The following is a 27,217-nucleotide window of genomic DNA, read 5'->3' as shown; positions in this document are numbered from 1 at the left end:
CGTTTGTTATTGCAGCTGTGTCACAGACGCTCACAAGGTTTTCAGTGAGAGGAGAATTGTAAGACCACTTTATTGTACCATAGCACTAACCATGAGGACTGCCTATGCCATTTACAGACAAACAACACATTTTTTCTCATACCTTCAATGGATTGCCCATTTTCGTTCTTTGCCTGGTCTGTCCTCCGTCCCTAACCGACCCCCCCCCCCCCCCCCCCCCCCAACCCTTTTTGCTTTATACCCCCACCTCTCTCCCACCCCATACAGCAGCACAATCAATGCTGTAATCTTTTGAGTTTTCCCTTTACCCTTCCCCTCTCCCCCCTTTCATAATTTATCCCCAAGCATCAGGCTGTATTGCAGTTACAAACCATTAGGAATGAGCAACACCACCTTTTTTCATTGATAGACAAACTCATCTAACATGATCTTTGCTTTTGATTTCATTGCTTGGTTTTGACTTGGTTTTGGGACTTGATTGGCATATACACTCCGAGCTTGAGAATGAAGGAAGGGAGGAGGAGGAGGAGGAGGAAAAAAGAGAGAGACAGAATGGAGGAATGAATTTTGCTGTAGTTTGACAAAATTCATTTGTCTGGTTCATAGCCCATGCATACACACATGAAATACTTGTACATACTTGTTTTCTGTGGTACTGGAATAATAGTGGAATGATGAAAGATTCTTTATGGAATTCTTTCCAAGGAGATCATTTTGAAACACAAATGAATCAGCTCTGATTTTTGCAGAGTGGAAAACAGATAACACATGGCAGTTAATATTGAATCAGACTGATTTATGATGACGCACTGCAGCAAGGGTCATTACTTCATTTTGTATACACCTCAATATAAAATTACTTATAAAACTGAAGAAATCCATCCTAAATTACATTGAATCCTTCCAGATATGGTACATATTTGTGGAGTAGTCAGCCCCGTTCTGTGTGCTGCGATGCCTGTGTTATCCACTTCCGTTCAACTGCAACTATCTCATCACATAACTTACAAAATATAGTAGAACTTGCCAACAAAATCTGACAGTTCTTATACCGATACCAGCATGTTAGGTTAAGAGTAAATGCCTTGTATAATCCACGTCCCAAAGAGGTAAAATGGGTCTTTTGCTGAAGGAGAGAAAGAGAGCGGGAGGGAAACACCCTACCAGAAAACGATGCACTTGAGCAGCATGCTTCCATCATTCCCATGCCGTATTAGCTGGGTCCCACGGCAATCAGGGCTGCTGCACTGTCTAGGATGACATGTTCCTATACTTCACACACTAGACAGATCAGACACAACATAACACCATGTTTGCCCAATGCAAAACAGACAGGAGACATGAAACAGACAGCCTCACAACAGCAAAATGTCTTACTCTATGCAGATGATGTTATAATGTACATTAACTACAAAAACAAAGATCACTGCATTTTAGGAGGAGTTTCAAAGGTTCAAAATTCAGTTAGCAAGGAAGAGAGAGCCAAATGAAGTTGACCACAGCAGCAACACTTGTCCTTACATGTGTTTTGCATATCGCTGAGAAGAAGGATAAAAAGCATTGAGTAGCACACTTAGCCCTGTATGTTTTCTGGGTAGGCATGGGTGCTAATTCAACATGTTTTACAAATGGGAACAATAAAAAAACAAATGCCAGACCACATGCTGTCTTATAAACAGTGCACAGTACTGGTTTTTGCTGGTAAGCTAATGTGGTTATCCGTCTACTTCAACACAAACAAAAGAAGCTTGTACACTGCTTTAAAGGAATGGAAATAACGTGTTTTCATGTCACTGAGGAAAATGTTCAGAAGTCCTTCCGTGGGTGGATTCTAGGTTTAAGGGCGGAGAAATTACTATGCATAAAAGATAAACAAAACGGGATAAATTAAAGACAAATTGATTTGGGGGTCATTTTTCAGTGGACATGAAAATACTTCAGCACACGTTCTGCTTGGTACTATTTCAGGCTTGGATTGATAATGCACTGGAATACTGCATGCACTCTTCCTCGAAATGAGGTCACATCAAACGTACCCACAGTGCATTTCCGTAATGCCAACCTCCCCATGCCATGTGTTGCCACATAATCTGATTTAAGCCATCAGATAAAACTAATATCAAAGCCTGTAGGTACATTTGATCGATGCTGCATGTGATGATGATGATACAATGACAATGACTCTAAAGAGCCCAACTCTGTGAGCTATTACAGTGCCTAGTCTCCACACTAAGGTATACAGTTGTGGCACTGGAGAACATGTGAATGGAGAATCACAATGATAACCAGCTCAGAAGGTTGGCTCCTATAACCACTAACTCAGGTTTCAGGCATTGCAATGTAATTTCGTACCCCAATTTCCTCCTCGTCTATGCAGAAGCTCGATGTAGAGCCCCAGCATCTCAGCTCTTCAGAGGGGAGCACAGTCGATATTCGCCCCCCAGGAGATGGGGTCGATTCAGTAGAGCTGGAGCCGGAGGAGTCACAGGATCCAGAGGCCTGCTTCACCGAGGGTGAGAAGGATGCAAGGGTGATTGGCAGGGAGGGGAAAGTGGGGACCGAAGGTGGGAGACGAAATGCTTCCATAGCACATTTCAAGACGTAGAGTAAATCGTTTTAACTGCTTGTGCTTAGCACCGGTCTGTTTTACTCACTGCTGAGTGACAGTGAATACAAATGCTCAGCAGGACAGAAAGAAAAGTAGTCTGTGGGATTCTCTTGGTTTGTGATGTAACCTGACATTTTGTCTAGCACACCTCCAGTACAATTCTGAATCTGCAAATACTACTTCAGTCCTTCATGAGTGTGGAATAAATTTTGTTTAGAGTTTCAGAAGAAAGTCTTTATCTGTTATTTGGACATTTTTTTCACATTCTTGGCACTGCATTTTTCGAATATGCGAGTCGAATATACTTAGCAAGTCGAATATGCTTAGCAAGAAACAAGGGGTATAATTGTCAGAAGCAGTGCTCCAAGACAATAAATCTGGCCAATGGAGCTGCTAGAATGACCATGTGTGTCATAAAAAAGCCAGGTAATGAAAACTGACAGAGGGAGAAAGGGTAGAGAGCATTGTTTTGGTTTAATCATACAATCACCTTTAGTCAACATGGAGCTATATTCATTCCTGTGGTCCATTTCTTATGCCTCTCTCCCCACATTTCCCCCATGCCCCCAGGCTGTGTGAGTAGGTTCCAGTGCTGTCAGATCAACGAGGAGGGAGGCAAGTATAAGAGCTGGTGGACCCTCAGGAAAACCTGTTTTGTCATAGTGGAGCACAACTGGTTTGAATCCTTCATCATATTCATGATCCTGCTCAGCAGTGGAGCGCTGGTGAGTGTGTCATGAATAAGAGTTTGACACCTTTTTTGAAGACCTATGTTTTAGAAAGACTTCATGCATTATTAACAACATGTTGGGTTAGTAGTTAGCTTCACAGCTAGAAGAGTCTGGCTTTAAATCTTAGGTCTGTGCAGAGTTTATTTTCTCAACATGCTCTGGTTTCATCCCACAGTCCAACGACAAGCAGGTGAACTGAAGACTCTAAATTACCCCAAAGTGTGCTGCCCTGTTCTTTGACACATTTTTCACATAGAAAACGCCACATTTAGGAAAGCAAAGTTATGTGAGCAGAGTTAGCAAAGACTTCTCTTAAGAGCTGAGATGTATGCTTTCCAGTGCTGCCTTAGCCTACTGATTGTCTATAGTTAGATTTATATAAATTTATCAGCCTTAATTCATGGTTAGCACTTATTTATACCCTTGACGTCCATCAACTTCTGCCCATGCAGAATTAAGCAGTTCACACCTCATCGTTTCTACCAGCAGTCTGCATGATTTATTCCCTTCTGCACAGGCGTTCGAGGACATTTACATTGAGCAGAGGAGGACCATCAAAACAGTGCTGGAGTATGCGGATAAGGTGTTCACTTACATCTTCATCCTGGAAATGCTGTTGAAGTGGGTGGCATACGGCTTCGTCAAGTACTTCACTAACGCCTGGTGCTGGCTCGACTTCCTCATCGTAGACGTATGTTTAATATGAAACGTAGTCATGCATTAGGATTCTGCTTCAATTCATACCCCAGTATTATGAAAATAAAACTCCCAATCTGACCTTAAATCAAAGACAATTTAAAATTAAAGGAATAGTTCAACATTTTGAGACATTTTTTGGGAAATCCAAGCCAATGCCAAGAGTTAGATGAGAAGATCAATACCACTCTCCATAGAGCATTAACTGTGAAGCTAAAGTCAGCACTAGTGAGTGTTAGAGCTTTGGACAGAGCCAGGCTAGCTGTTTCCCCCGATTACAGTCTTAAACTAAGCTCTGATCCTGGCATATACATACTGTATATCCTGGCTGTAGATTATTTAGCGTACAGATATGAGAGTAATATCAATCTTCTAATCAGGCTCTTGGCAAGAAAACAAATAAAACTATTCATTTAATTGTTATTACACAGATACCACTGAGTGCCACTCAGTCTTTATTCATTGTTATCACATCAGTTTATTTAAAATTCACACACAGTGTGCAGAGATACTGCTGTTATTCATTTTTAAACCATTTTAACAATTTATTATCTCTTGAATTATGTGCAGACTTGTCATTAATGACTAATTTAGACCTCATTAACCATCTTGTTCAAACACTCAGGCTGGCACGGTGCAAAGGAACCTTTTTCATTTCTCACCTTTCACCCTGCCTGTCTCTGTCATTATCTTCTCTCAGGTGTCCTTGGTCAGCCTTGTAGCCAATGCTCTGGGCTACTCTGAGCTTAGCGCCATCAAATCTCTGAGGACACTGCGAGCCCTCCGGCCCCTGAGGGCCCTGTCTCGGTTTGAGGGCATGAGGGTAAGGACATCTGGAATAACAGTGACACAAAAAAACATTTGAAAATGATTAATCTTTGTGAGCAAGCTCAAAGTAAGCATACTGTACCTGAGCAATTTCCTGGAATCATTTTTATTAATTAAATTATCACCAATTGATTCTGCATGCCTTAATGGTTCAGGTTAAAATTGCAAAATGGAAATAGTTAGACATTCTGGGAGATATGCTAATTTGCTTTCTTGTGGAGAGTTAGATGTGAAGATAGATATTGAGTTGTATCAATCTTCTCAGCTAACTCTTGGCAAGAAAGTGAGTAAACATAGTCAAGCTATGACTTTAAAACTGCACAGAATTTTTCAAAAATATCAAGCTGTTAAAGCAAGGCCACATGAAATGTGCTTTTTTAGTCACATGATTTTTATCTAAATGTTTATGGCTATGGAGACAGTTTCTCAGTGTCTGTTTGTCCTCTTCTTGGGGATGCTGTAGGGAAAATGCCAAAGCATAATATATATTTCCATTTTTAGAATGTCACATTCCTCAGAGTTAACGCTTGATGTCAGTTATGGCATCTTGTTGCAGACAAAAATGTTTTAAAAAGCTTTTAGCACATTAGGGGGCCTGACTGTAAGACTGCATGCTTATTGCAACTTCTGTAAAGTTATTTTTTCCTTGCAATTCAACACTGTACTTCTTCTATCTGCATGACTTTCTTCACATTGTGTCAATGGATTACTGCATATAGCTGTTCTCAGGCATTGTTTTCTGACGTTGCTTGTGTGGTGCCTTTGACCTGTAATTTTTTTCTTTGTTGTGTGTCTTTTTTCATTTACAGTCAAACAAAATGTTGTGACTTCATCCCGCCTCTCTAAGGTTTTTTTCTGTTTTGCTTTTTTACCTATCAAATGTTAACTTTTTCACCTATCCGCCTTCTTCTTTCCAACTGTCATGTTGTTAAATTCGTAGATATGTATGGTGATAAGAGCTTCATATGTGCAGACATTACATATTAAATACAGCTTTGAATAATACAGGAACACTATAAATGTTTAATTCAGCCTTGGCTCTTGATCTGAAAGCCGTAGCATCAGCTTTACAGCCTCATCAAATCAGGTGTCCACATGTCCAATTTAAGAACAGTTAAGTGATTAGATGACTGTTATGGCCACTTATCCAACAATCAGCCTTTTCTATTTTGGCAAGCAGAGACCTCCGTTTGACAGACAAGTGAGTGCTTAGTTTGTCCGTGTGCTTCAACTTCTCCAGGTTGTGGTGAATGCGCTGCTGGGGGCCATCCCCTCCATCATGAACGTGCTGTTGGTCTGCCTTATCTTCTGGCTCATCTTCAGCATCATGGGTGTCAACCTGTTCGCAGGGAAGTACTATCGCTGCGTCAACACCACCACAGACGATATGCTTCCCATCAACGTTGTCAACAACATGTCTGAGTGCCTGAACTTGGTCAACGACAGCACCCGCTGGAAGAATGTCAAAATCAACTTTGACAATGTCGGTGCCGGCTACCTGGCTCTGTTGCAAGTGGTGAGTTTCAGTGAATCAGACTTTGCATTATAAAGGCGAAAATGTCACAGCATGCATATTTATTTAGAAGTATGTAGGACTGAACTCTAATCAGTGATTAGAAGTTAAGCTTGTGAATTAAATATTTTATTGCATTTTCTGTATGGTTTCATTTACATTTACTCTTTGACACAACAGAAAAAGAGATACACATTAAATGATACGGACAAAATAAAATTAAGAAACAAGTCACTTTGAGTATCTCACATTAATATTATCAAAGAAGTGGTGTCAGGGCCCTTATTGATAAAATATTATAGAACCATTTAAACTAGGACTATAAACACTCCTACCTCAGAGTAGGACTGAGAGTTATTTATGAAGCTACTTACACTGATACAGTGACTTTCTGCAAAGAGAACAACTCCCAGGAGAGAGGGTGGCATCCCTGTGTTATGACATTCAGAGCCACAAAGTAGAAAGTTTGATGACATGTTGCAGTTTTTTGAAAGCTGCGGGCAAAAGGTAAAATTTGAAATGCAGAAAATAGCACTGTAGGATTTATGTGTATAGGTAAATGTCATAGGTAACTAATTTAACCAACATATATGCAAAATTATGTTGTCAGAACTAATTATAGCTTAAATCTCATAATGTAGTGGCATTCTGAATTAAGCTGCATGAATTTATCCAAGTCAGCCCTACTCTATCAGAGCTTTTTAAAATGTCTGTAATATATTATAGGTAGTAGAAAACCATGTGATTGAGTATAGTGTCCCATCTTGCACAGAGACATGCAGCAATGATGTCGCAAACCCTCTGTGGGTAATGATGTGCCTCTCTAAGGAGAACACAGTCTTTTTTCCACTGTTCAAATCTACACAAGTGGGGTGTGGTTTGTAATGTGGTTTGTATAATGTGGTTTGTAATGTAATCAAGTTTGTAATGTCACCCAGTTATGGGTGGTAGTCCTACTATCATTTGAAATCAGTAAAAAATACAAGAATCTAATATTAGAGTTTACCTTTTACAATGAAGTTGAGCACTTTCATCCTGGGAAAAGGGGCATTTAGCCATGGCTTTGCAGATATTCTTTATTGCCATTAAGCAGATGATTTCCAGGGAAACATGACTGGAAAAGTAATAAAGCTAATAACATCTTGCATCATTGTCATAAGGAGGTACTAAAATAAGATGTGAAATAACAACCCCCACTCCTCTAAATGACTGCCAAGCATTGGCACTGCTTGACTGTTAGGGGAATCAGATGATGAAAATTGTAAGGAAGGTTGTTTGAGGTAATCCCCCAACCCCACCCCCGCCATTCACACTGACTGGCTGGCTTTTCTCTTATGTGCTCTTAGGCAACATTTAAGGGTTGGATGGACATCATGTATGCAGCCGTGGACTCTCGCAACGTAAGTCTTTGTGATTCAAAGGGATTTGTAAGTTAGCCTTTACAAACAGAAAAATACTCATTTACTCAGTTTTTTATGGCTGGTTGCATGACCAGTTGGACAATCAGCTCATTTCTTTTCTTTGTAAAGGGACTTACAAAGACAAGTCATGCAAGCCAATAACACTCTCATTCTGTTCTATCTTGCTTGTTTTAGGTGGAAGACCAGCCTGAATATGAAGTGAACTTGTACATGTACCTCTACTTTGTCATCTTCATCATCTTTGGCTCCTTTTTCACCCTCAACCTTTTCATTGGTGTCATCATCGACAACTTCAACCAGCAGAAGAAAAAGATAAGTTGCATTCAGTAACAGTCTCCCTCAGTAATGTAAGTGTAGATAGATACCTCTCAGTAGAGTGTAACCAGATAATATCTCATCAACAAACACAACCAGAGAGCAGATCAGTGTCTTTTTTCAGTATGTCCCTCTTATAGATGCAGTTGTTAGATTCACTGAGAGATAGCCAGAGCAGCTAGCCACCTGGAGTCACGACACTCTCATAAACTGTGGTGGGTGTACATAAGCTGTGTGCCAAATCCAGACTACAAATCCTACTGCTAATTCTATGCATTTTTTTGAGTTGGAAGTGTCTTCAGACTGGAAAAAAATTATAGTCAAAACACTGAGTATGCACTTTAAAAAACACTATTCTCCCACAAAGCAATGGGAATAGCTGCTCACAAAATGAATGGTTTATTTCAATATTTTTACATTTAATGCCTTTATGAGGTAGTGTACAGTAGAGAGTTGACAGAAAATGAGAGGAGAGAGAGCAGGATGGTCAGCACCTTAAACCCCTAGGCCACAAAGGTGCACCCAGCTGGAACAAATTAATTGTGGATGGTGGAGAACCAGCTCCGTTGACACATTTAAGAAAGCAAAAAACAGCTATTAAATGCTTAGAAAAACATTGTGCTATTCCTTTGTGAAGTTTAATTGGCAGTGGATTTTAAAATCACAGTTTGACTGGTGTCTGAGGGTGAATGTGTTGTTATTTCCTGTTAAGTTTCTTGTTAATATAAGAAGAATTTTGTATACTAACTGCAAAAACAGTGTAAAATGAATATTAGTATATACTTTAGTATATAATGTGTATAATTATTATGTTATATGGAACAACGATAGTACTAATCACTTCATAGTTTACATAACTGTCACGATTCGACAGCTAATGTAGCCAACAATCATTTGAGTTTCTTTTTGACTGAAAATAACTTTTTGTGCATGTTGTAATAATTCAGTTTTGATGATATTTGACACATCCTGCACAATTTGACTTATTCAAATTAATTTGATATATTCCCCAGCGCTAACTGTAGCCCTAGCTTTTGTTGATGTAATGGTATTTCATAGTGAAGATGAAATCCCAGGCAGAATATAGAAGCAAAACAACGTAGTTGGTCCACCGTGCGAGCTGTTATTAATGTTGACTTACAGCTTTGGTTCTTCTGCTCTGTTGTTAACACTCACAATGGAGCAGCAACAGGTACCAATCCTGTGCCAAACACATACATAGCAACTGATAGCACTGATTTAGCCAAAGCAGACCCACAGCTGTGTTAAAGAAAGAACGGAGCTCCAGAATAATGATTATCTGTAGCACGGTGAGGACCTGCCTCTGCCAAGGATTACTGAGAGCACTGAGGGTGCATGAGTCACTGAAAAACACCCTGCCTGCACACACACATATATACATGCAGTGTCACAGTGAATATAGTCTAAAAATGTGCCCTCCATTCAACCAAGCGCTAACAAGTAGGATTGGCAACGCCCAAGAGAGGGAGGAAGGGGAGGAGGAGAGAGGGGGGAGGGGGTTTGCTCTGTGCTTTGCTGCGTGCTGGCAGGTCTGGCTTGACTGACTGAGCCACTGTATCAGTTGGTTCAGCAGCCCCACAGTCACAGCGTCACACAGATGGTTGTTCAGTGTTGACACCAGTCCTCCCTCCAGACACGCATCATACACTCAGTGAGCAGCACGGAGAGTGTGATGTGTGCCTCATGTACGCCATTGTCAGGGTATTCATTTCTTTAATGAAAGCATAGCTGCTGAAATGTTTGGAAATAATTTAGAAATGACAGCTATGACACTATATATTTTTTGACATTTCTATCACGCTGTTCGATGTTGTCGGAATCTTGATACACAAAGTCTGCACTAGATATAAAACCAAAAACAGAATAAGTCAAATAAAAATACATTTTCAAGATGTTGTTATCATGAGGAATTTACCCCATGGAGACTGATTGACTAAAAATTCTTAAAATGATATCTCCTCCTTCTCCATCATTTAAAAATCTATTATCTATGAACATGCAAATATTGTTCATTTCAAAAGTTTAACTATTGGAAACAAGATGTCTCCTACTTCACTGAAAAGTCCATTCTTAGTGTTTGTGCAGTGGAGGTTTCAGGTTTCCACATCACACTTGTTGCATACTGGACCAAGATTGGTTCCAAACTAGCTGTGATATCACAAAATCCTGCTCATACGCACACTTCTTAAACTGTGATTTAAGGCGAGCACAGATGAAGATGAATGTGAAATCACAATAAGAAAAACGTGTTTTTGAGTGGAGGGGGGGTTTATGTATCTTGCACCAAATGGTGCCCAACTTGTATGGACTTACCAAACACTGAACAGAAACAACAACAACCAAATCTATAATAATGAAAAAGAAAAAGAAATAAAAAACATTTTAAAGATCCAGTTCACATAAGTGTCCTATTATGAAGAACACAGTGTATTCTGTTGTAGCTGCCATGCATTTTCTATAAATCTCACCAAAACAAAAATCTTCTCATTAAATCACCAACTCAAAGTTCAGACAACAGGAACATATCAGGATTCTTTAACTGATAATAGTGGACTCCTTAGGCCACTGTATATGTGACAATGAGACATAAAATGAAATTCCTCCTCAACAACACAGAGATCACAAAAACCCCAATAAACCCTTAGCTTAGTTGCCAGGAGTAAGGTACCAGCTCTTAATTAAGCACACAGGGACCTCTGCCTTCGCTGTAAATGATACATGGTTCTGTGTAGTAAGGTACCTTGATCTGAATGTAAATTCTAAGCGTGGGTTTATTTCAAATATTTAATAATAAAATGCAAGTCAGACAGAGAAAATGCAACCTTTGTTCTGGCAATTGAACAAGACGGTTCCCCAGTGTCACTATTTCACATCTCTGCTTTACAAGACATGGTTTTCACCCTATGTTTCCTTTCAATGGCCTGTAAATGTACGCACCCAAAGAAATGCCTCCTGTCTCGACTGCGCATAGAATTCCTATCAGGGACATCATTAAAAGGCCGTACTGCTACATAAAAGTCATAAAGTTTTGATGAAGTTGAAAAGCTGGTTCGGAGACAATTTCCTAACACTCTTCCTGCCGACTCTGCCAATATTTTTATACTCTGTGAGACTCATTAATTTCCTAAAAGACCCAGGGTATTTCGAAGGTATTGGTCCAAAGTGAAATAGAAGGTTGCTCCGTGGATCACATTGCTTTCTAAAATGTAAAAGAAATACATTCTTTCAAAGTATGTGGTTATAACCAAGTTTTGTTGTGTTCCCTTTACTTTGGAGGTCAGGACATCTTCATGACAGAGGAACAGAAGAAATACTATAATGCCATGAAGAAGCTGGGTTCCAAGAAACCACAAAAACCCATACCTCGGCCAACAGTAAGACTATTTTCGCTAACATATTTTTCACTGACATTGTGATGTTATGGCTTGTTATTCTTCACATGTCCATCTTTGGAAGTGGAAATGCACTGGCAAAGCACTCAGACTGTGGGCTTTGCTTTGTCTGCTGTCTGTTGATTCTTACTAGGTGCCATGCCATTGGTTTGATGGCCCATTATTCCGAAACACCAGTAATTTGAAAAACTTAACATTGGACTGAAAGCCCATAGTTTAACAGCCTGTTATCCCCAAAAAAAACGCCCACTGCTCCGAAGGCCCGTTGCTCCACAAAAAACACACTTTCCCTAAAGTTTTTGCCATTAATATGTAAGTGTATTTTGACGTGCAAGTGATCATTTTCACCCAAACCATGATCTTTCCCTAACCCTAATCATGATTTTTGTGCATAAATCTAATCAGACCTTAACCACAGTGTTGTCACACCATAAAACATAATTCTTTTTTAACAAGCATGTCAAAATATACCAAGATTTTAAGTGCAAAAGACAACAGAGCTAGCCTAAAGTCTGACAAAACAGACTTTTTGTATATTACTAAGGTCTTCTGCTAATTTCGGCGTAATGTTTCACTCAGTAGAACATCGATTTAATAAATCAACAGTTATAAAAATGTGTAAACTGCATTGTTAAGGCAGACGAGCAATATCTGGGAAACATAACGTTTATTCACTTTACATGGAGCTAAAATTCATAATGAATTTTATGTTAAATGTTCACCTAATGAGTTAGTGTCTGTTTATGAGTTGTAAGAAATCATAAATGATCTTTAAAAAGGAGTAGATGTTTACCGGTAAGCTCAGCTCTGTTAAATTTAACAATATGTTAATAGAGGTTTTCCTCCGACAGTAGGAAACAGTTGAAGACTTTATCTGATGATATTTAACTACATTTAACTGATAAAAATGTTTTGAAGGCACACTTTGACTTGATGACTTTTACTTGAATAAAGTTATTTCACAACATGACACTGTTAACATCACAAAAATAATTAAAATACTTTTTCCAATCAATCGTTAGTACACAGGTGACTGTAGGCCAAACTACATTGTAAAAACTGGCATGTTTGTGTCGCTGCCTCGTAGTCAATTATTTAAAATGTAAATTAACTTATCAAACAGACTTTTCACAATTCACTCAGTTCTTCTGATAAATTCTGTGTCATGGCTCACAAAGCAGAACACTGATTTAATGAAATTACACGTTATAAAAATTGCATTGACGTGTTTCAGAATGTCAAACAGTAACGTTACATGACTAATGCTTTCCTTGTCCTCCTCTGCCTTCAGAATGCATTTCAAGGCTGCGTGTTCGACTGCATCACAAAACAGGCCTTCGACATTGTGATCATGATCCTCATCTGCCTTAACATGGTGACCATGATGGTAGAGACGGACGACCAAACACAAGACATGGCCAAAATCCTGTACTGGATCAACCTGGTCTTCATCGTGCTCTTCACGGGGGAGTGTGTGCTTAAGATGATCTCACTGCGTCACTATTATTTCACCATTGGTTGGAATATATTTGACTTTGTGGTAGTGATCCTGTCGATTGTAGGTAAGAAGACATTTTAAGGTGCCTCATCTTTCCAGTAGATTCGAGTTAAATCACGTGGCTGAATGTAATGTTTTTCCTTTTACAGGTATGTTTTTATCTGAAGTTATCGAGAAGTACTTTGTGTCCCCAACGCTGTTCCGAGTGATCCGTCTGGCCAGGATAGGCCGCATCCTCCGCCTTATCAAAGGTGCCAAGGGCATCCGGACGCTTCTCTTTGCTTTGATGATGTCACTTCCTGCCCTATTCAACATTGGCCTCCTCCTCTTCCTGGTTATGTTCATCTACGCCATCTTTGGCATGTCCAACTTTGCCTATGTCAAGCGGGAGGCAGGAATTGATGACATGTTCAATTTCGAGACCTTTGGGAACAGTATGATCTGTTTATTTCAGATCACCACCTCAGCTGGGTGGGACGGCCTGCTGGCGCCCATACTGAACAAGAGGGAGCCTGACTGTGATAGCCAGATAGAGCACCCAGGCAACTCCTACAAAGGCAACTGTGGCAACCCATCAGTGGGCATCTTCTTCTTTGTCAGCTACATCATCATTTGCTTCCTCATTGTGGTCAACATGTACATTGCTGTCATCCTGGAGAACTTCAGCGTGGCAACAGAGGAGAGTGCAGAGCCGCTGAGTGAGGATGACTTTGAGATGTTCTACGAAGTGTGGGAGCGCTTTGACCCTGACGCCACTCAATTCATGGAGTACAGCAAGCTCTCTGACTTTGCAGATGCTCTAGATCCACCATTGCGTATGCCCAAGCCTAACATGATCCAGCTCATCTCCATGGACCTGCCGATGGTCAGTGGGGAGCGCATCCACTGCCTTGACATCCTGTTTGCCTTCACCAAGCGAGTGTTGGGCGAAGGTGGTGAGATGGATGTGTTACGCGGGCAGATGGAGGAGCGCTTCATGGCCTCTAACCCTTCTAAGGTGTCTTACGAGCCCATCACCACCACGCTCCGCCGCAAGCAGGAGGACATGTCTGCTGTAATCATCCAGAGAGCCTTCCGCCGCTATATGATCCGCCTAGCCATGAAGAAGGCCTCCACCCTCTACAAGGAGCAGCTGAAGGAGGGCATCCGTGACCCAGACAAGGACGTGATGGTCATCAGCAAGTTCCACGAGAACTCAACCTCAGACAAAACAGACATGACCCCCTCCACAGCCTCCCCGCCCTCCTACAACAGCGTGACAAAATCGGACAAGGACAAATACGAGAAAGAAAATAAGGAAAAAGAAAACAAAGGGAAAGACTTGAAAGACCGAAAGAAATAGACTTTTAAAAAGGAACAAAAAAATAAAAATGCATCAGAGACATGAGGGAAATTTGTTTACAGCTTCTAAAGGGGGTAGCTAGATGTACGCTTGTGTTTTAATCGTCAAGAGCTGAGGAATGCTATGCCAGGTAGGCCTAAAATGGGAGCGCAGTTACGTCATATATGAATACATAAGGACTTCTCAAAGGGGAACTTTGGAAACAAATGATACAGCAGACACTGCCAGAGATTGAGTGGAACACGGAAAAGCCTCTCTGCAAAACGCTTGTGATTTTCCTATTGGTTGTTGTTACTATCTGACACACTTGAGTGTACTGTTAAGTTGTCTGTAGCTAGTGCTGCTGCTACTACTATAAATCCAGTGTCTTGAATTTAACAATCGCTGTATCACTTAGTACTCTGCATTTTTTTTTTTGGTTTTGTTTATTTTTTGGTTACAAGATTTCCTTTTTTTATGAGAAAGAATGTTTTCTACTTTTTGTGTCATTATTGTGAGAATGTGTCCACTGCTTTCACTGTTGTAAAATCACCAAGGGCAGACAAAGTCAATGCTGGAAACTCCAACAACCATTTGAAACTTGTATCATGCAGAGTCTGTGCCAGAATGCTCTTGAATCATACACTGTACAAAGCTGAAACAACAAGCATCTCACTGAGGTACAATGGACAAATACATTATACCGACTGGTGTGCAATCAGTGATTGTTAAAATCTGTAATTCTGAATTGTGCTATTCGGACTGCTATCTCCCCGTCACAGTGGAAAATAGTCTCTAAATACAGAGAAGCTGAATGTATGCAAGCTGAAGGAATGAGACACATTTAAAGGAATAGTTTAACATTTTGTGAAATGTGTTTATTTGCTTTTTTTTTTAAACAAAAAGATAGATGAGAAGATTGATACCACTCTCATGTCTGTCCATTAAATGTTAAGCTAACACCAGGAGACTGTTAGGTAGGATAAAGCTCACTAACACATGGCATAATAACAAAGCATCAACCTCATAATGACAGACACACCACCATGTTTTTGCTAATCCTGTAACATGCAAAGATTACACATTGAGCTGAGCTGGTGTGATAAAAGCGTCCCTCAGTGTAATTATATGCTACTACATCTCCTCACCAAACCACTTCACCTGTGAAACGGTAGCTCCACATTTAGCTCCTCTAGTTGTTATAAGTTTGTAATCAATAAGAATTTCCTGAGCTGTTTTTTTTATCAAGCTTTGTGAAATATGTAAAACATATATATATATATTCTGCTCATGTAAAGCTTCAAAATGTCCTGACAAAAAGTACAGAAAATGTTTAAATCTACCATTTTGGTAACGTTAGCTAACGTCAACACATCAGGTTTTACCGTGAAGACTTACCACTGCCTTCACATTCAAAAGCATTTATTCTGACAAAAGACAGAGTGGCACAGAAAACTGTACTTCATGTGGACCTTATTACCTGATTTGCATAATAAGGTCAGTGGTGGTGCATTCATTCCTAGTTACATGAACCATTACCTGCAAAAACCAGCAAAAAAAAATAAAAAAAAATAGTTCCATAAAACCACAACTTGTTTTTTTTACAATTGGATTTTTGAACGGATTAAATAAAGATATAACATGCTTTAGAGGCACTGATAAGCATATTTTGGAGCTCTGGAGTGAGGTGGGCTAGCTGTTTACGAATCTCAGCGCCAAGCTAAGATAATGGACTCCTAGCTTTAGCTCTGTAGTTAGCTAACGCACAGACTTGAGAGTGCTATTGATCTTCTCTTCTAACTCTCTGCAAGAAAACAAAGAAGTGTATTCCTCAAAATGACTAACTATTTCTTTAAAGTGACACTCACATCTACATCTACTTCATCCGCTGTGGTATTACAGTGTCTCCTCTAATGCATTCATTTTCCTCCCTTTTATCCTCCATCCCACCCTCTTCACACATCTCCCAGAGTCTTGTAAAGAAAATATCTTAAGTAATGAAACATACTGAAAAGAAAATGTCACTCTTTCTAACTGCTCTGACACTAGAATATGACAATATATCACATTTAAAAGTTATAATATCACAAATGTTTGTATGACATTCATGTTGTTCTTGATTTACATTGAGAAGCGAGTGGTTTTAATGTAGTGGTTCGGTTTGTAAATAATATAGCTATTTGGGCCCACAGTATGCATCACACTTACATTTGATGTAAGAGCACTTTTTATCCCCACTGCTATGTAATACCACGTGTGGCGGTCATACATGTAAGTGTGTGTGCGAGAGAAAGTTCAAGTGTGTCTGTATTTGTATGTTTATGTGTGTATTTGTAAGAAAGGGAGAATGTAAGCATCTATCTCTTTATGTGAGCGAGTGTATGTGTGCAACTGGGGTCTGCGGGTTGCTTATGTTCTACCGATTATAAATAGCATTTTTACTGTAGATATGAGTGCTTTTTTCCAGTCTTCGGATTTGTTTTACATTTTTTCTAGAACTCGTTTTTTCCTTTCTGCTCCGTAACACATGATGAAACACATGTATGGTCCCCATATCTGTAGATACAAACCATGAAGCAATCAGTAGCCATCTCTCATTGCGCTTGTAGTGTTTTAGTGAACTGCATGCAAGATGTGACTACTGTCCGCTCATATGGTAATATAATTTTAAAGCCAAAAGAATAAAGGACATATTTTTTGTATTTGCTTGCTTATTTTCTCCATTTCCTTTCCAGCCTTTTCCTTGCTTGATGGTTCTAAAGGTTTTTCTGTGAGTGACATCAGCTCATTGGTCTGTGATCTGAACCTGAAGTATGATTGCTTAACATGGCGGGAACTTTGATTGACAGGATCATTCATGTGGTTCAAGTACATGTTACACTTAACTATGTATCAATTTGCAAAATGTGACAAGTGACATTTTTTTGTTATAACCAAAGATGTGGCAACAAAACACAAAATCTAGATTTCCAAAATAAAACCTATTTTGGGAAGCATATTTTGCATGCAGGATGCATTCATTCTGAGGTGAGAGCTCATTATAAGAAACAGTTAAGAGGCTCAGCATATTCAATGAGGTTTAAATAGATACTTAGCTTCTGAGACGATGGTCTGTTTTCAGCCTGAGGATGATGTATTGAATATAGATAGCTGGGACTCATGAGGGTAAACTGGGCCAGTAAAGCCTGCCAGAGGGTGGAATACGGAGCCATACTGGTGGGTGTTTTTACGCTGCAAGTTGCTCTATTTAAAAAAAAAAAAAATTACACCAGATTACATTCCATAACCATCATCTTTTAAAAATAATTTATATAAATAATAGTGATATAGTATATAGATAAACACTCAATTAGTGATTTATAGCACACTTTAACATAGTTGTAAGCAGATGGAAAGAATCTGAAACTGGTGTACAGTGTGAACAGATAATGACTGATGATTGACTGAATGATTGATAACACAATATAACAGCTGTAATTATATCTAATGAAATATGATTACTATGTAAATCTTAGTGTGTTATTAATCATATACTAATTGTAAATACATAGAAGTTACTCACATGTTGGTGTAAAACAGTTAATGACTGTGTTCAAAACTCATAAAGACATGTTGAGCTTACAGGTTAATCCTTGGAAACTGCAGAAAGAAATTCTCAGCTCAACATCCACTTACATGACTTCCTCCAAGGCTTTCAGATGCATCTCATGGCTTTCATCAGTGGATGTAGTTTGCTCAGTTGTCATGACAGTGAAGAAGTACTTATAACTAAATAAATAAATACTTTATAATAAAGTTTAAAAGTACCTTCATAAAAATATGATTAATAAAAATAATATAATTGGCAGATATACTGAATAAATATGTCATTACATATAACTTGCTATATTAACTTGTTAATTATTTATAATGTATTTTAGGAGTTATAGTTTTTGAGATAATACATTATAATGTGTTATAAATCATTTACAAACTGTTTATATACTGCTTATAAATACTAAGGGGGTCTTTAAAAACATTTTCGTTGCATTTGAATGAAATACCGATATTTTTGACAAAAAAATCTTGACTCAAGGTCCATTTACCAGATTTCTTCCCATGACCTTCATCATCCCATGTATGACCCCATCTTATCACATGTCCAAGCTTGTCAGCTGAACCTGATGACATCTCTATGACAACCTCATCTGCTGACGAAGGCCACAAGATGTGGCTTAAAGCTATGAAAGAAATCTAGTAAGTGGATCTTGAGATGTACATTTCTTTGCCAGACTACTGTTTCCAAGGTGAAGAATGAACTGTCAAGCTCAAATACAGATTGTATTTTTGCCAATTAGAGCGGGGTGGTGTTGGGGCTGAAAATTCGTAGTTGGATCAGAGAATTTGAGAGAAAAAGACAAAGAAAGGAAGATAGAGAAGGAGGGAACATGGCTGAATGAGTGAATGTGGAGCAATACTTGGTATATAATGTTAAATATGCTAAGGGAGCAAGCTATTTGTCTTTTACATGCACTATATACTGTATGTAGCTTTTTAAACAACATATTTAAGTCAACTTTTGTCACATTATACAGGATGAAGGACAGTCAACCACTAGACAGACATGTATAGGGAGGAGAAGGTGGTACTGGGATAGACAGGAGGGAGATGGAGGTGAAAAGCTGAGACTACCCCCACCCAGCAGCACCCTCCTAATGCATTGCTGCTCCTGCTTCTCCCTTCCTGTTGCCTGGCAACCTAACATCACAGCTCCCCTGCCTGTGATTGATCAGCAGCGTTTCTGAGCTTGCTTACCCACAATACCTTGCTGTCAAAAAGCAAGCAGACATTCGCATGCTGCCACACACCTTCTCGGTTTGATTATGTAAGAAAAGAGAGAGGTCAGGTGATGACCTTGTGTTCCCAATGAGATTCAGTATACTGCCTATACTGCACACTTGTTGTTTCATTGTTGGAAGATCAGAAAGGACTACTGAATGTACGTTTAGTCTGTACAGGGCTCTATTGTGCCCAGCACCTGCTGCAGAGTCTGTTTGTTGTGTGGTTATGCAACAAGCCATGAAAATATTTCTATACATGAACAGGCTGGCCAATGAGGTGGGAACACATAGCTTCCTCTTACCCTTGTCTGATCTCTGCCTCACCCAAACACAGACATCAACTCAGGAGTGCTCTCTAGAGGCTACAAGGTGCAAAGAATTTCAACTGGAAGCACTGGTAACGTACATAAATGAGAATGGGACAGCAGTGTGACGCAGCAGTTAGAAAGGTCATCCTCTGTTTGGGAATCCACAGGTGTGTATTGACATCACAATGTCTCTGACGCCAGAGATGAATGTGTGTTTTTTGGTTTAAAAAAAAAAAAAAGATTTAGGTAATGTTTGTTTGCTGACAGATGTTCCGAGCAAAACCAATGTCACAGACTGCTCTGAGGCTGAAAACATGTAATCAACAAATTTACTGACGTCAGAAAAAATGATTTAACCCTCTCATGTTGGCTGTCAGTGGCGAGGAAGGTGAAAACAGTTTATAAGTAACAGGCGCCATCTGCTGGCAGAAAAACAGAGTACGCTGAGAAATTCTCAGTATTTGTGGAGGCAGGCTCTTTGTCTGCCCTGGTTTTAAAAAAAATATTATATTTTATTAATGTGCATCTTTTAAACTCTATGATATGACACTGATTGAGTTCAATAGAGTAAAAATCTTTATCCCAGATATTAAAACAAATCACAGTTCATTAACCAACTTTAAACAGAAGGATGTTAAAAAGCTTTTTAATCACACTGTCATGGAAATGTACAGTCGTTTTAAAAAGAACAAAACAATCATGAAATATATTTGGCCCCCACATCTTGGCAGTATTGAGAGACAAAGTCAATTAGTCAGACTCAAGCCTTAACTTATTTGAAAACTATATTTAAAAAAAAAAAGTGCAGTTTGATCACATTATTCACAAGACTGTAAAATGATAAATAACAGGCATAGACAAGCGTTTCTCTGATCTTATCAGCTTTGGCACATGTATTTTGATATGTGAGAAATATTGATTGTGATGTTACTGAGTGGAGAGAAGACAGACAGAAACAGGAGAAAGACATGAGAATGCGAAATCTCACTCTAATGAAAAATTTAATGCAACTCGTCTTGAAAAACGTGAACTGACAAGGTTGTTTATGTTCTGGCTGGTAGCCGTTCAAACGGGAAAATGTAATTTAAAGTGTCCGAGATTTGAAATAGATTCAGTGGTGGAAGGCATCTCTTTTTTAAAAGCTCAAATTTAATGGTGATGGAGATACTGTGTCAAAATCATTGTTTTAAAAGTGCAGAAAGAATATGTGAAACTGATGGTTTCCTTGAATTCTATTGCAGTCTATTGTAAAATACTTTGTTGCCTAATACTGTGGAAGCATTTTGTTCATGTTACAGTCTTGTAAGGGCTTGTAAGGTTGAACAAAGAGTCAACAGCCATGATAGCAGCAATGTGCAAGCAGAATGCGAAGGTCAGTATGCTAACACACTCACAATAACAATGCTATTTTCATCAGGTAATGTTTACCATGTTTTAGTTTAGCAGGTTAGCATTTGCTAAATGGCAAGTACAGTTGATGCTAAGGGGGAATGTCATTAATTTTGTTGGTATTTGAACAGAAAATAAAATATAGGACAAAGTGAAATTCTGACGCGAGTTAAACTTGCAGTAACAGCAGCAGCAGAAAGCTGGAAACACAATACTGACACATTATTTTTTTGGCTTTAGGGAAATATCAAGCTCTCTAGCTGCTAAATGCTAAATGTTCACCAGCTAGTCTGCCGTTAAGGACAGGTAGGGTACAGTGCCATGAGAACAGTGTACACAAACTGTAAAAAATGCAGGCTGTAAAACTAAAACAATTCAAAACAAAAAGCTGAAAGATGCTAAAAAGCGCCATAGAGCTGAGAGGAACCGCAGTCTGCTGATAATTGTCACCACCAGCGACCCCTTTCATATGATCCATTATCAGTATATAAAAATATTGATTATAGCCGATTTGAAGTCATTATTAAAATTATGTTGGCATGTTTCAGTCTGGACCAAAGACTTAGAAACTGAGCACAAAAATGGAACAAAAACAGTATGAATGACAACGTATTTATGTGTTGGTAATAATTCATATGAATGTCAGTGTTTTGCCAGTGACATTATTTATCATTTTACAGTTTGTGAAAGCCTTGAAACATCATAGGTAAACTGAATACATGCTATACAGACAGGCATAAGAACAATTAGCAGCAACGCTTAGAGACACCAGCACAATGGAAAATAGTGAAACAATACAAGCACCTCAAAATCTCGTAGATTTGTCATAGATGCCAGCCATGGCCAGAAAACATGCTGTAGTGATCAAAGACTTTAGAACAGGGCATACATAATACTCCATATAGTTACCAGTAACTTACAGAAACACTGTTTTATTGATATTCATCAATGAACATACTTTTATAGTCTTTTATCTAAACCAACAATCTTACAAAGGTTTAGAGACGAATTGAGCTAAAATTAGATCAACTCTTTGAGCCTTCTGTTTCAAAATCAACAACAGCAAATCAACTCATTGTGACTCATTCTCTCTTCGGAAGTGCACTTATCAAGAATAAATCAAACTCTGACGTTTGAAGGTCACGATTCTTGAATAACGATTTCCAAATATGAACTGATCTCTCTCTAGAACATTTGAATCATCAGATAGCCTCTGAGCATGACGTGTCTGTCTTTTGATATGGAAAAACTGCGTCTTCCTGCGCTGGTAGTTTCTTCACTTCCTCCCCTGTCTGCTCCACAGACCCAGCCGAAGCCTCAGTCTGTGAGTCATGAGCGTCTGGATTGTTCTGGAGGTCCGTCGGGAGCGGCTGTTTGTCGGATGCGCCAGCAGGGGCAGTGTTACTCTCACGGGTGTCCACATGTGAGCAGGGTTGGAGTGTCAGGGGCTCTGTGGGGTCGGGGAAATGACAGGGAATGCTCTGCTGCTCTGTTTGGCGGTGGAGTTCTGTGTTTATTTCGGACTCTAATGTAGGCTCTACTGTGGGGAGTGTGGGAGCGACGGTGACATTTTCACTTAGAAAAGCTGTAGGTTCATTTACAGAGCTGTCTATTTGATAATGCTGCATGGAGGGACTGTTGTGGAAGGGGTTACTGAGGCTCATGAGTGTGTTGTTAGAGTAACCCAGCACAGAAGGGAGCGGAACTGAGTAGGGAGGGTGACCTGTTCCATGCATTGAGCAATCCCAATCCTCCTCCTCTTCCTCTTCGTCCTCCTCCTCATCATCATCATCTTCTTCTTCATCCTCCTCATCCTCTTCATCTTCCTCTGGGTCAATTGTTTCTAAGCTGTGTGTGCTGCAGTCTGACAACCCGCTGCAAATACTGCTGCCATCTTCATCTTCCTCATAAGCTTCATCATCCTCATCCTCGTCTTCTTCTTCCTCCTCCTCTTCCTCCTCTTCTTCCTCTTCATCTAGATGCGAATCTGTGTCGCCTGTGTTCTGGAGGTGCATGATGGGAATGTGCGCCGTGCCGCTCATCAGTGGAAACTGCAGGTTCGGCTGCTGCTGCTGGACCAAAGAAGAGTCACCATGGTAACCGTTACCATTGGTTACAAGCTGCTGCTCCGGCTGCTGCTGCTGATGCTGCTGCTGCTCCTCCCGGCTCTTCTCCAGCTCCAGCTTCATGATGGTGTGCAGGAAGTGGGTGCGCACCCGGACCGGGTTGAACTCCAGGCGTCCCGTGGTGTTGCTGCAGCCTTCTTTGGTGCAGCCACAAGGGAAGGACATGCGGTCCACCTGCAGACAAAAATAATTAAATACACCAGTGTGGAACAGCAGTAACAGCAAAGGTAAATTCAGCTGCCAATCATAGCTGGTCATGCTTGAAGAGAAACTGCAGAATCTACTGTTGGTGTTATTAATATTATTACACACCTTAATGCAGTAGAACTTCATGTTCGTGTCATAAATACCCTGAAAATCTTAAATCAAAGTGATCTGATTTCTAACTTAAATTAAAGGATTACAAATGTGTATGTATTTTTTTTTTTTTTTTTAAATCATCATTTGGTCTCAAAAATTTTCCCAAAGCGACATTCAATAATGCCTACTCACAAAGCTGAATACCACCCTGAATACACAACATCTTTGAAACATCAGGGTTTTGATTGACAAATGCTGTAAGATGAGCAGTGGTATGCACAGAAACTTTTAGATGCAGGGGGAGGGCACCGCAGGCACAAGGCCCCCTGGGAAAGGCTGGTGGACGGGGAACATTTCAGTACCTGCTCCATTCTGCTTTAAAGTCGAACTGAAATTGGAATTCTCCTTGTTAATGTGTAAGAAAATCTATCTCTATAATGATACGGCTATGGCAAATAGTTTTCCATTCTTCAAAAAAAGATGTTTGTTTGGGCATATTTTAAAAAATAAATTAAAAAATGATACAAATTGAATGATGATCATCTGACTGGGGCACGCCCCCTTTTTCAACAGATAAACATAGTGTTAGATATGTACCATAACAATGAACACGTCTGTTAAGATTGTATTTCACTTGAAAAGTGGAAGCTAGCAAGCTAGGCTAACTAGCGTCTACTCAGAAAGTGAAAGCTAGTTGACCCACCTTGCTAACGTTAACACTGATTCCCGGTATTAGTTACTTGTCGCTCATGTTATTTTATCACCTGCAGAGTTATCAGCTCCTGCACACTAGTTTTCATCTCACATTATGGAAAGGAGCTAGCATTAGCTATCTCTCATCCATTAGCCCAGTTGTTGGTGATGGCAAATGACCAGACTGTCAAAACTCACAGCAATGAGTAGAATCCTGTAAGCTCAGCACTCCCTACATTACCATGTGATTCTGATTAAGACATGAAGTCATGGAATATCTTAGGGACAGCTCAAATCACAGATGGTGCTAAGCAACGGCTAACAACATCAGCCTCCCAGCTGGTAAAGTGCCTCTGTGTCCATTCAAATGATAAACGATAAATGATCAAACTTTTCAGTGTCCACTGATACAAATAATGCACCAATCAAATTACCAGTACCAACACTGTCACGCTTAAAACTTCATGCCTATGGAGAATGCTAATGTTGTGCACTGTCACTGCAGAAAAATGTACAAAACTTTATTTTCCTCCTTGTGGAAACGCCAAGGATATATGTATGGATTCACGAAAATACATTTTTATTTCAGTTGGACTTTAGAGAAGTTCTACCGCACAGACAGACATGAACAACACTTTAGGATTATAGATGGGCCTCACCACAGTTCCATTTACCTGGCACTTAATGCCGGCCAGGCTGCAAGCACAGGTCTCTGGGTCGCATATTCCCCGGCAGCGGCACCCACATTCCTCTCGGGACATACGGAGAGTGCGCAGCTCGTGCTTCTCATCCACATCAATGCGTCGCACCCCTGACACACGCAGAAGAGCGCGGCGCCGCCTGGTAGTCAGAGGCTGGAGGAAGAAGTAATCATCCACCTCCGTGTTGTCCACGTCCAGGTCGTCTTCTGAGATGTCATCGAGTGTCAGGGTATCCGCCTCCACAGATGACACGGTGCCGTTCTTAGTCAGCTGGAGGACAGGGAAGCTGAGTTAAATTAAGATTGGACCATAAATGTACACCGACACATACATTTAAACCCTCAGGCCTGACTTCTTCAATAAACATATGAGCAGCAGACAGTCATTTTAATATTTAAAAGGAGACAGTCTTTAAAAGTAGGCAAATTGCAGTTAAGAAACAGTTCAAGCAGAAGAGCTAAAAATCCCACATCACTGCAGGTAATCAAGGCCTTATTGAGACGTCCCACTGACTTTGAGTTTGATGGCATTGAGTTTCTCCTCTTTGAGATGATCCCTCAGCATGTTCCGGTGGCTCCTTTTCTGCTCCATGGCAAACTCCCTCAGGGTGAAGCGCTTCACCCCACTGTGACGTGGTGACATCCCTAGGGTGCTGCCACCCTGTGTGGGAACACTGGTGAATCCCTGCCGCCGGTTGAAGTAGTAGACGGTCACACTCTCAAAGTGCACATTGCGGCCCCGCAGTCGCTTTGGCTGCTGCTGTAGAGAGGAAGCTGAGATTGAGACAGAGAGGTGAGAAACATACTGAGTGAAAAACAGAACTTTACAGTTTGATCAAAGCTTGGAAATGCTAGTTAAAGCAAGACTATGTAGCTTTTGCTAAAAGATAATGGTGCTAAAAGTAGCATAAATAGAGAGGAGTAAACAAACTGACACCAAGTCTGTAACACATAGTATTAATACTTACAGTATCTAAAGTTTGCTAACATTAGCTAACATCAGACACTACAAGCTACTGGTCATACCAGACCAAGTAGTGCTGTAGCAGCAAAACATCTCTCCTTGTAGAGAGTTATTGTGCCATGACAAGATTTGGGTAACATTAACAGTGTCATCAGGCCATAGGGAGACGTAAAGCTGTGTGTCATCGGCATAAAGGTGAAATATAAATTAAATCCCTATGGTAGCATATGTATATAGAAAACAAAGTGGTCCCAAAATAGAGCCTTGATGGACACCACAGGTGTGAAAGAGGCCCTTCCAATTCTTACAGAGAACCTTCTATCAATAGTAAAGTAGGAAGAAAACCAGCTAAGAACCATGTCTTTAATGCCAATCCAGTTTTCCAGTTATGCCATCAAAGACAAGTCAAGTAAGATTAAAACAGTCAGATGTAAGGGTGTAAATCACTGGTGACCTTGACAAGAGCAGTTTCAGTGCTGTAAAATTTGCACGAAAAAATAAGCGGCTTTATTAAGTTGAGAGTATTGAATCACTTGCAAAACAACATGGTATATATAGTCATAAGGCATACATGAAAATTTGAAAATGATCTCCCTAGTAACCCTGCCATCCTAAACCACCATGTTTTATTGTTCTCATTGAACCTTTTCTGTCTATATTTTAGTTTATTCTGCCCAATTTTGAATAGTTCCTCCACCTAAATGTCCTGGTTCAAACAGAAATATGTGCAATTACTCAAAATTACAAGCAGTTTCAGTGCTGTAAAATTTGAAAAAGCCAGACCTGCTATTGATGTAACCATTTTAACTCTGCACGAAAAAAATAAGCTGTTTTATTGAGTTGAGAGTATTGAATTACTTGCAAAACAACATGTTGTTGGTATATATAGTCATAAGGCATACATGAAAATTTGAAAATGATCTCCCTAGTAAACCTTCCATCCTAAACCACCATGTTTTATTGTTCTCATTGAACCTTTTCTGTCTATACTTTAGTTTATTCTGCCCAATTTTGAATAGTTCCTCCACCTCAATGTCCTGGTTCAAACAGAAATATATGCAGTTACTCAAAATTACAATATAGAAATGTTGTGTCACATCTTTCATGTTTTCATCTTATTGCAACAAAACATACTAGCTGCTGACAGAAGCAGTGTTGTGGTGTGTGATCTTACAGTCCAACAGTCCGGAGGGAACAGGATGGTTGAGACTATCACTGCTGTTGCCACTGTCACTGCAGGAAACCTCATCATCGTCGGACCCTTGCAGGGACAGATATGGGGAGGGTCCCTCCTCAAGCTTCCTCTTCAGGATCCCACTCATCATGTGGCTCCTCCCACTGGTCACACCTACACAAAGGACAGAGGTAACATTTATGGGCGACCAGGGTTGGAGTAACTCTTCAAATTATTTGAGTTAGAATGAATGAATGAAGTTTTTATAATTGTGTTATGTAAACAGCTATGCACAGCCCACTTGGCCTTACAACACACCACAATATCATACAAGCCAGATCTAGAACGCTGTGAATGCATTTTCAATCAATACTACAGAAAGTCAGAAAACAAAGAAGA

General features: G+C 39.8%; 2 protein-coding genes and 1 long non-coding RNA gene across 8 annotated transcripts in view; 2 read left to right on the top strand and 1 right to left on the bottom strand.

Annotated features, from left to right (window-relative positions):
* The window catches only part of scn1lab (sodium channel, voltage-gated, type I like, alpha b), a 45,638-nt gene extending 28,592 nt beyond the window's left edge, over positions 1 to 17,046 (top strand). For all 5 annotated transcript variants that reach the window (XM_042405142.1, XM_042405141.1, XM_042405139.1 and 2 more), the window contains 10 exons: positions 2,378 to 2,513; positions 3,179 to 3,333; positions 3,857 to 4,030; positions 4,736 to 4,858; positions 6,104 to 6,379; positions 7,723 to 7,776; positions 7,972 to 8,109; positions 11,403 to 11,507; positions 12,817 to 13,087; positions 13,173 to 17,046. In XM_042405142.1, coding sequence (XP_042261076.1) covers positions 2,378 to 2,513; positions 3,179 to 3,333; positions 3,857 to 4,030; positions 4,736 to 4,858; positions 6,104 to 6,379; positions 7,723 to 7,776; positions 7,972 to 8,109; positions 11,403 to 11,507; positions 12,817 to 13,087; positions 13,173 to 14,365 — 2,625 coding nt within the window. In that variant the 3' untranslated portion in view covers positions 14,366 to 17,046. The remainder of the gene's footprint in view (positions 1 to 2,377; positions 2,514 to 3,178; positions 3,334 to 3,856; positions 4,031 to 4,735; positions 4,859 to 6,103; positions 6,380 to 7,722; positions 7,777 to 7,971; positions 8,110 to 11,402; positions 11,508 to 12,816; positions 13,088 to 13,172) is intronic.
* Positions 17,047 to 19,372: 2,326 nt separating this feature from the next.
* On the top strand, positions 19,373 to 22,923 carry LOC121892238. Its single transcript, XR_006094353.1, has 3 exons — positions 19,373 to 19,639; positions 22,165 to 22,284; positions 22,841 to 22,923. It is a non-coding gene; the product is annotated as an uncharacterized LOC121892238 (long non-coding RNA).
* On the bottom strand, positions 20,066 to 27,008 carry LOC121892236 (cysteine/serine-rich nuclear protein 3-like). Of its 2 annotated transcripts, none has more exons than XM_042405146.1 (4): positions 26,819 to 27,008; positions 25,195 to 25,454; positions 24,655 to 24,951; positions 20,066 to 23,161 (listed from the first exon to the last, which is right to left on the bottom strand). In XM_042405146.1, exons 1-4 carry the CDS (start codon positions 26,967 to 26,969, stop codon positions 22,064 to 22,066), a joined length of 1,806 nt encoding a protein of 601 aa, XP_042261080.1. In that variant the 5' UTR covers positions 26,970 to 27,008; the 3' UTR covers positions 20,066 to 22,063. The 2 variants fall into 2 exon arrangements, with proteins under 2 accessions (XP_042261080.1, XP_042261079.1); XM_042405145.1 differs by having other exon boundaries at positions 20,067 to 23,161; positions 24,640 to 24,951.
* Positions 27,009 to 27,217: the final 209 nt, after the last annotated feature.

Source organism: Thunnus maccoyii, chromosome 24 (genome assembly GCF_910596095.1).
Source record: "Thunnus maccoyii chromosome 24, fThuMac1.1, whole genome shotgun sequence".
Lineage (NCBI taxonomy): Eukaryota > Metazoa > Chordata > Actinopteri > Scombriformes > Scombridae > Thunnus > Thunnus maccoyii.
The sequence above is the reverse complement of the archived record's forward strand: the minus strand, read 5'-3'. Positions and strand labels throughout refer to the sequence as shown.

Bases quoted from the DNA above. Each gene is read 5' to 3' on its own strand.
- LOC121892236 (XM_042405145.1), bottom strand. From the start codon at position 26,969: ATGATGAGTGGGATCCTGAAGAGGAAGCTTGAGGAGGGACCCTCCCCA. The intron at 24,952-25,194 runs GTCAGTGGGACG...CCTGTCCTCCAG, and splicing joins TCAATGCCATCAAACTCAAA to CTGACTAAGAACGGCACCGT. The intron at 23,162-24,639 runs GTGAGGCCCATC...TTTTGTCTGCAG, and splicing joins GCCAGGTAAATGGAACTGTG to GTGGACCGCATGTCCTTCCC.